The sequence below is a fragment of the Cyprinodon variegatus genome, unplaced genomic scaffold (assembly GCF_000732505.1).
Source record: "Cyprinodon variegatus isolate N-32 unplaced genomic scaffold, C_variegatus-1.0 Scaffold82, whole genome shotgun sequence".
NCBI classification, from domain to species: domain Eukaryota; kingdom Metazoa; phylum Chordata; class Actinopteri; order Cyprinodontiformes; family Cyprinodontidae; genus Cyprinodon; species Cyprinodon variegatus.
Genome location: NW_015150535.1, coordinates 203,634 through 213,267, shown reverse-complemented (window position 1 = coordinate 213,267; position 9,634 = coordinate 203,634). Strand labels below are relative to the sequence as shown.

General features: G+C 37.6%; 1 protein-coding gene across 5 annotated transcripts in view; it reads right to left on the bottom strand.

Moving 5' to 3' along the window:
- The window catches only part of tjp2 (tight junction protein 2), an 82,031-nt gene that overhangs the window by 46,438 nt on the left and 25,959 nt on the right, over window positions 1–9,634 (bottom strand). For 4 of the 5 annotated variants that reach the window (XM_015373196.1, XM_015373198.1, XM_015373197.1 and 1 more), the window contains exon 1: window positions 348–632. In XM_015373196.1, the coding sequence (XP_015228682.1) occupies window positions 348–407 (60 nt within the window). In that variant the 5' untranslated portion in view covers window positions 408–632. Of the gene's footprint in view, window positions 1–347; window positions 633–8,955; window positions 9,086–9,634 lie in introns of those variants that run through there. The other variant, XM_015373200.1, reaches the window with a different exon arrangement.

The window sequence follows — 9,634 nt, the reverse complement described above, 5'->3', positions numbered from 1 at the left end:
ATAATAAACTGTAACAATATTTTAAAATCAGTTAACTTTTTTTTCTTTTTTTTTTCAGTGGCCCTAATCCTCCTCCGTAGTAAACCTTTCACGGATGATAAACTTTGTTTTATAGATTTTAAGTTTTTAATTTCAACCGTTTCGGGAGGCTCTCAAACAGAAGCTAACTTCGGCGCCGCTCCTTCAGCAGGTGCGGCAGGATGCAACAGGCTTCTGCTGGGAATCAAAAACACCAACAATCCCGGTTTCCCCCAATATAAACCAATCCATGACAAAGTTCCAACATCGCTGTTACTCCACGCGGTGCTTAAAGAAGCCCTCACTCCTTTAAAGACGGCTTTACTTACGGTTAAAGTGCGGTTGGGATATCTGCTGAGGGACAGCAGGCCCCCTCCGTTCACTGGCATCACGCACTTTGAACCGTCCCGGACTGGTACCGCTGATTTCCAACCGAACTCACCGAACACTTCAACCTTTCCGGAAGGCAACGACGGCCAAAGTGACCGATGAAAGTCAGAAAAAAGGCCACGGAGGTTTAGAGGCGATACAGGCTCTCTGGTCTCACTTTAAATCATGAACTTCACTCCCTAAAAATATTAAGAGGCAGAAAAAATTAGCGCCGCCAAAGGGCTCCCAGCTCCATCAGGACTGAACCAACTCGAGCGGCGGGGGGGAGACGATTTCATAGGCGGTCAGGCGAAATTACGCTCGACATCAAAATCCATATTATAACAATATCATTGGTTCTTTAAGCACAGCTTTAACAATCCCATGATAGCTTAAAAACTCTCTATAAGAATGTAAATAAATAAGAACAGAACAAGTCGACTACCTTTCCCCCCGGTTGGATGGACTAGTCCAAATTTCCCATTGATTTTTTTTTTAAGCAGCCTGCTGTGAAGCTCCCAGGCGGACAGAACAAAAAGTATGACAGGAAAACAACATCTGAGCATTTTATCTATTTTTAGGCAGTATAAAAATAAACCTATATCACAAAGCACTGAGTTTAAACACAGACTTTATCAAACATAATCCAAACTGCTGCAATCCAAGCTTTCAAATAACGTTTCCTACCAAAAAAAAAACACCCCAGAAACAAAGATAAACATCTATTAAGAATTATTTTAAATACATAAAACTTAAGGTTACTACAGTAAAGTTTTTATTTTGCAAAATATCAAAGGTCTGTTTAAGATAAGATTTGAAATAGCTTTTCATAAGCTATTTTATCGCCTGCTTTTATTTTTATTGCATTATGACACCAACAATAAAGATTTGCTCTTAAGCTGATTAATTTCAATACATGTAAAGAATTTGGTTTCAACAATATCACATTGTTAAAGAGTAATTGTATGGTATCTTTGGGTTTATCCAGACAAACGCTCCTTATAGGAACTCTGAGCTGTGTGCATCTCTCTACATTTTAACATTTGTATAAAACTGATCCGTTGTAGATACAATCTGGTTGAATATTTAAATGATCTGCAACTAATTTAGTAATAGAATAGTTAACTGTAGTGTGCATAATGTAAAACATGCATTTTGCTAAAGGAACGACCCTCCTGAGTCAGTAATTAGGCAAAAACTGCAAGAAAAAAAGATTTTGCATTCAAGATGCTAAAAACTTTTTCCAGAACTCTACGACTGACCATTATAGTTTCACCCCTTACAAATAAAATTGTAAAAATTCCTGTTGTGCACCTTTTGCCATCCAATAATCAGTTAAGCAAAAACATTTCAGATTACTCGATAAGCAAACTAATTGGTAGCTGTAGCCCTAATATATTGCGTTTTATGTTCAGTGAGTAAATCCCTTATCATGATCTTCTAATAAAACAAAATTGTTTCCATGATCTATTGCCAGTGTGTCTAAACTATAAGCAGACTATGCGAGGAATAATCCAGGCAGATAAAGAAGGGATTATCCCAATTATGAAACGAGGTGATTAATCCATGAAAGATGGCTCCCAATTACAACATAATACTAACATCCAATCATCCACCCATGATTAGCAGATGAATAAAACCATTTTTCTGACAAAACCATGGAAGCAACCATGTACAAACCAAAGACCACAAGGTTGATTATTTAATTTGATCACGTTTAATCCTTTATCCATATGCATTTATACTGCATCATAACACACTGTATAACTCATTTTATTGCATTTTCTGCATGTTTTATTGCATGCATTTATACCAATCATATTTATCTATTTTCATTAAATTGCTCTTTTTTCCAGTAATTTAGTTTTATTGTGCAATATACTTTTTATATTTTAATAATTTCATTTAATAACCTTTGGTTGTAAATCTTTTTGCAGCTTTTTTCCTCTTCGTTTATAGAATTTAGCTTAAATTGATTTGATCTTTTACTCTTATAAACACTAATTTTTTCCATAAAAGTGTATCCATGAGTAACATGAATCGGTTATGTTATTAATTTGATTTTTAAACTGTTTTATTTTGCCTGAGCACAGCAGCTAATCAAGTTATTTATCTTAACGGGTTAATTTCCTGGATAAATCCAGGTCTGAAAACATTCAGGCTTTAGCTACTGTAAAAGCTCTTGTTTTTCTAGCCATATGAGCGAGCTCTGTTCTCCACTCACTTATGTAGAATCATACGAGTGAGTTTTTCTGGAAAAGGATTCAATGTAGTAGAAATAAGCACATTCCAGAGCAGATAAAAAAATGTCAAGCATGACTCAAAATAGGCCAACCTTATGCAAAGCAGCCTCCCTGACCTGAATTATTTGTGAGACTGAGCCATTAAAACAATGAAGCATTCTGGATCCGACATGTCTCTCTGGTTAATCATCATCCTGGGTGTGTGTGTGTGTGTGTGTGTTGGGGGGGGGGGTCCCTGCAGGAGAGGAGTGTTCAAATAAAGATAAAAAAGGAAAGAAGCAGCAGCCTGGGAAACACTGAGTCACTGAAATCTATCTGTGTAATCCAATGTCAGCAGGATGATTCTGCTTTTTGATGCAGGCAGGTTTGACTCATCCACCGATGGGATTACTAAACGGTTTCACAAATGCAACATTTTCATTAAGCCGGCAGTCTCAGATTAGAAACAAACAATGGAAGAGTTTTTTAACAGCAGCAGAACAAACAGTCTGTCACTGAAATGTTTCTCAGGCTAATCTGGCCTTACATTCGCAGCCAGAAGTAAACCACATAGATACCATCAAAATAAACCATTAAATGAACAACAAAGGGTCTGAGGTCCCCATCATACTAGATTATTATGTTTAAGATTTGCCCGAAGGACCAAAGGACGACCTAGAGCCCTCTAGAAAACAGAACTGTGGGAAAAAAGTTTGTCAACAGCAACAATCTATCGAGATAATCTCTACTATATTAAAATATTATAGAGATTCTCTTCAGAATGTTAATTATTCCACATCCATTTGCTCCCCGATTAATCATTTCAAGCATATTTTTATTTTATTAGTTTTGAAGATTAGGATTTACTACAAGTGTAAGACCAAATTTCAGTTTAGTCTGGCAAATCTAGAAATGCATTGCTTAGAGAAACTATGCATCCGAATATTTAAATAAGTTTAGTGGAAGGAAAAACTGCTCTGAAGAGATTAAAGGACATCTTGCACATGGAGGATAAGTCAGCGAAGGTAAATGGAAAAATAATTTGCTGGGTGATCACATGAAGCAACGTCCCGGTTGATCAATGGGAAGTTTGGTGGAAGGAAAAAAAGGCTCTGAGCAGAAAACTGAATCCTTTATCAAATTATATCCACCAACATAAACAACTCATTGAAACAAAAACTCATTTCCCTTTGGGGTCTGAAAGGTATTTTTATTGGATTTTTGGAAGTTAAGTGGAGGAAAAAACTGAGGTAGAAGAAGGCACCAAGTTTAAATTGGTCCTTCAGAGTCTTGATGACCACCTCGGAACAGATGGTAAAATACAAATGTTTATTACCATTTTCACTAGGATAAATGACTCTGGTTTATCCCAGATTAATATATCCCAGATTATAAATGAAAAGTTCAGAGGAAGGAAAAACTGCATTAGAAAACGGCTCAGAGCAGACACTTGTCGTGCAGATATAAGAACGCCCGGGGAGAACTTTATCTTAGAAGTTACACTATTCTCTGTCATGTGTGCATTTTTTTAGCTGAGTTTTTCCTTACACTTAATTTTCCATTATATGCTTAGATAGAGCAATCGGACTAGGGATGGAACAGTTCACAAAATCCACGGTTCAGTTCGGTTCACGGTTTCGTGGTCACGGTTTTCGGTTCGGTTTGGTAAATGTTGATTGTTAGCCTGACATGTTGGTCGTGTTGCTGTTAGCATAAATAAAACGTGTTGCACAATGCTTGCACACTGTTGCACTTTTATCCACTGCAGTCATACAACGCAAGTGTCCCGCATGCGCAGTAGAGCATGAAATGACATCACAGGCCAGCGTGCTCTGTGTTTATGGAAGTAAACATGGAGGGTAGCGCTGGAGCGCATCTAGCGATCTTTCCCAACCATAAAAACTCAATCTTTTCAAGATGGTTAAACATAAATACTGCTCTCCGCATCATCATCCGCCATGGCTGTTGTTTGTCTTGCCGCTTCTGCATAGCAAGACCCAGAATAGTGACCTTTTTCGGGTATTAATGGCGTTCAGGTCGGATGAATGCGACCTGGCCGTTCAGACACACATCACATTTGAAAAGATCGGATTCGTATCCGATTCAGGACCATAGAGCCTAGTGGCCTGGATCACATTGGAAAAAAATCGGATGTGTGTTGTTCAGACGGCCATGAAAAGATAAGATACAGGACGCATATGGGCAAAAAAAAAAAAAATTGTATTTGGGTCACTTCATGCGGCAGTGTGAACGTAGCCATAGAGTTCAGACTATTAATTTAAAAGTTATCTTTTCTGTTGCTGTGTTTCAATAAAAGTAAGTTTTAAAATAATTTGAGGCGAGAACATTATACTTTTAACCGTCACTATATGGTCCATTTGCCGATTTAATGCGCAATTAAACTTTTTTTTCCCGAAGTTGAGAGGACCGCGGCAACCAGCGGAGCTCCGAGGGAAACGGCAACCAGGGATAACCGCAGCCCGTCTATAGCAGCCCACTCGCGGCATAGCTGCATGTAAAGGTCCACTGGCAATGATGGCCATTTTTGTTTTATTTGGCAAAATGTTCATTTGATTTTTGTTTATCTGACTGTTAATTATTAATTCCCCACTAAATGAAAAAAAGTCAGAATTTTTTATTAGTATCTAGTAGGGGTGGAACGGTTCACAAAATCCATGGTTCGGTTCGGTTCACGGTTTTGTGGTCACGGTTTTCGGTTCGGTATATGTTTATTGTTACACCGAAAAATAAAAAAAAATTATAAAAATTAATGAAAAAATAAAAATTAATGAAAAAATCCAAAAAAATTCCATCTCCAAGGAACTCAGAGGGGAGCGGACGGGAGCCACAGTGGAGGCTGTATGCTTTGCGTGACATGTTGGTCATGTTGCTGTTAGCATAAACAACACGTGTTGCACAATGCTTGCACACTGTTGCACTTTTATCCACAACTTTCTTTCCGCCGTCATCGTAGGTCACTCTAAATGCAAAGCGCTCCCATATAGCAGACCTATAAAGTGCTGCTGGCGCGTCTTCCAACTCCTGTTCTTTCCCACTCGCCATACCCACACAATTCTCCACAACAACTGATTTTTTTCTGCTACACCCGGCTACGCTGCTTCGCTTCTTCTTCTTCTCGTTTACTACTGGTGATTGGCTTTGGTCGCAGTACCGCCACCTTCTGCTCTGGAGTGTATACGCTTCGCCTATGAGAACAAGGAGCAGCGCATGAACCGAACGCAACACACGCGAACGGAACCGAGACAGTCGAACCGAACGGTTCGGACGGTTTTCATAAACCGTTCCATCCCTAGTATCTAGAGACTATTAACAACAAGAGGTGAACTGTAGCTCTAGACTAGCCGGGCATGCGGTGACGTCATCAGTACGCTTCTGTTCCAATTGACCCATATTTATGCTGCCTGCTCCCGTTCTCCCAGAGTCCACACTTTCCTTTGTTCTTCTCAAGAACATACTTGCCAAGGACAAGTCCATACTTGCCTTCTAGTGAATTGAGAAACGGCTTCTCCATGCTGCAGTCCAAAGTGGTCTGCTAGCAAATTCCAATACACTGGAAGTCATAGGTCTAGCGCCCCCTAGTGGCTAAACATTTAGTGTTGCTAGATTTCTGGTTTTCGTTAACTTTGAGCATTAATCATCCATATTTACAGAATAAAAACATGAGACATTTATATACAAGTTACACTTAAAAGAATCGGCAGGGAAATAAACAATTTGAATATTTATTGTGGGCCACACACAGAGGGAAACACTTTAAAAATCAGCCATTTGCATCTGCACTCTTCAGCTGTGTTTGGATAGCGGTTGGCTGGGATTTCACTCGCTGTGGTCACTGCATCATAAAACGCTTTAAAAGTCTTTACGACACACATGGGGGAACATTTTAAACTGTAGCTTAAGAATCTCAGGGCCTGTAAACAAAGACGGCGTTTCATTTAAACTAACAGATTATTTTCCTTTTCTGTTCACACATCTACATAAAATTTTAATCCTGAACTCACTGCGAAAAGAGACTAAAAGTATTATTCTTTGAAACTTAGCATGCCAGCGCACTTCTCCAAAAAAAGGCAGACTTTGCTTCTATGCTGCCGGTGTTACGTACATAAATAGCAGAAAACAGAGCTGCTCAATGTGGTTTAAAATATACATTTTTATTTACATGCAACATCAAATTCATCCATTTTTTTTAGCTTTTTTTCACTGCTTCAGTTTTTGTTGACCTGAATTTAAAGTCCAAATGAATCCAAGCTGTGATACAGTCTGGGAAAACACATCTGCAGGCCCTGCAGCTGCAAACACAACCAGCTAGAGGTTGCAGGCTGTGAGCTGGTTTATCATTTTGAGTCTACATCTAATTGTCACTAACTGATCTGTACCAGAAGCAAGATCCGTACAATTAAGTCATTTGCTCATGTGCAAGCAGATATTCATCCAGGTTGCAATAAATACTGTAACTATGGTAGAAGAAATATTGAATTCTGTCCTTAAATCACCAGAAAACGCTAAAATACATTTTATAGAAAATTTGTAACTATTTTTCTGACAATTAGAAGCTTTTTACATTAAATAGCTTGTCAGAGGTCATCATTGGATGTGCTCAGAGCAGTGCGTCTAAATCTGGTTAAATCCCGTTTATCTGTATTTTAGTAGCTTAGATTATTCACTATATACTCTAAAGGTAAAAGAAAAACAAAATTGAGTCAAAAAGATTTGATTTAATTATAAATCCAAAGCTGAAAAAGTGAGCTGCTGGTTTACAGATGGATGATATTGCAAAAGGATTTAAACGCATATATTTTCTCATAAAATTGACCTTTTACACATTGTAGTTTAATATGCTCATTTTTAGGTAGAGAAAAAAAATGTATTTCACTATTTTTTCAATGGAACAATCGAGGGCGACCTGGATGTATTTCTAGTTGAGCTGATGGTGCGGATCGTGCTACCAGTACGGATTGGCTAGTGACAGTAATAAAAACAAAACGACCATCTGATGATACTCTGAATTATGGAAGTCCAGGAAGGACAAATTCAGATTTTTCAAAAATATTTAAATCCTTATAAAACAGAAAATTCTATAAAATCAATAAATCATTCTTAAAACTCTTGTTTGCTAATTAAAAACTAGAATTTGTGATTTTTTTTAAAGCATTTATTGAAGTAGCGATTTTATTTTGATCTTCTGCTCAAACCAGCAGCATGTAGATTTTTATGGTTTTCGGGACCTTGAAAGCTTTCTTGTTTTCTGAGTTCAATGCAGCAGGACTTTCCTGTTACTGCTGTGTGGAAAAGTGCCTCTACTCTCCTTCTTGGATCTGCTCACTAACTGCAGCTCTCTTCCTATTTTTATGGCAGAAAACTGTCTTTAACCCTATAATGCCAAATGTATCGTATTTGATACATACGGTTTCTGAAATCTTTTGCGTCTGACACATTTTGCATAATTTAATGGTAAAAACTTTGCTCAAAATCCTATTGTACACAATCAGATATACCTGATAACAGCCAGTAAAAGACTACACAAAAAATAATCTTGACTTATCGCATAGTAATAAATCATTAATATCAAAAATGTATTTCTGTTTTTTCTTTTTATACATTTTGTTTTAAAGGCCAAAAAAGCAATTTTCTGTTTTGTTTTATTCTTGGATTTAAAGGGTTAAGTACATAAGTGCAATCTAAAATGCCAGATTGAGAAAAACCACATCATCCTCTTGTTAAATTAAGTGCCTCCTGATGCGAAAATATTGTTTTGTTAAAATGCAACAGATTGTCCAGTTCTAGTAAGAAAAAAAAACTGTTTTAACTTTAAATTCAGTGAGGTATGAGAAAGGTCTCAGTCAGATCAGCCTAAGCTCTTTTCTTCTCCCCATATTTAATGCGTGTTAGATCAACAAACTGCTTTAAATGTTTATTTCTTCCTGAAATATCAAACCAAAGTTACAGCAGCAACCTTGCTTTTTTCAGTTTGCATTAAGAGGAAAAAACTCTGGTTTTATCAAGAGTGAAGAAGAAACAAAATTAAAGAAATACACAAAAAAAAGATGAAAAAAAACTCACTGAGGACACATTTTAATGCCACCTAAACACCTACTAATGTAAGAATTGTTGTAAAAAATGCTATGATAACCAAGGATGCGTGAAAAGATCCTTCATACTCACCCCCTTTCGATCCCTAAAAATAAATCTTTTATCAACTGTATGGTATTAATAGCTTCCTGATCCGAAGCTCTGGTCCATGTTAACATGTAACCCATAAAAAGACACGACGCTCCATCCATACAGTCCAGCAGCATCAATATTTAACAGCAGAAGTGCATCTTACCATGGTGATGGCTGAGAAACTTCTGGAAGACAAGCGGCGGAGGTACAGGTACTGGGCTTCTCTGGACCAGCACAACTTACGGCCGGACTTGAGCAGATCAGTGGTGGTCTGGTCAGAACAACCCTGGTCCCTGTGCAAAGAGGAGAAACACGGTAACATCATAAAGATCTTCATCTTGATATGTCACCGGGTCGACATCAAACGAGTAACCATGGTTACACTTACTGACCATTCCTCTATAATAAATGTTACGGAGCCATTTTAATGATTTTCCTAATTTTAGTGGAATACATGAAACCAAGAAAAGAAATTATGAACCAAAACTTCCTCCTTCTTGGAAGAATAACGGAGATAAGAATAAAGCAAACAGAGACGCACGTCTCATTTAAATCTGATAACCAATCAGCTGGGATCAGTGGTCTCAAACTTAAATCTTGGAGGGCGGGTGTCCTCAAACTTTTAGAAATGTCCCCTGCCCTAAATGCATACAATCAAATGGCTAAGCTAATAACTAGCAGCTAGGGCTGGGCCATTAATGGATAAAAAAAACAACAAAAAAGATAAAAGAAAAAAAACTCACTCAGGACACATTTTAATGCAACCTAAACACCAACTAATGTATGAATTGTTGGGAAAAAATGCTGGATTTTTTAATTTATGGAATTTTTTTTAGAGGGGG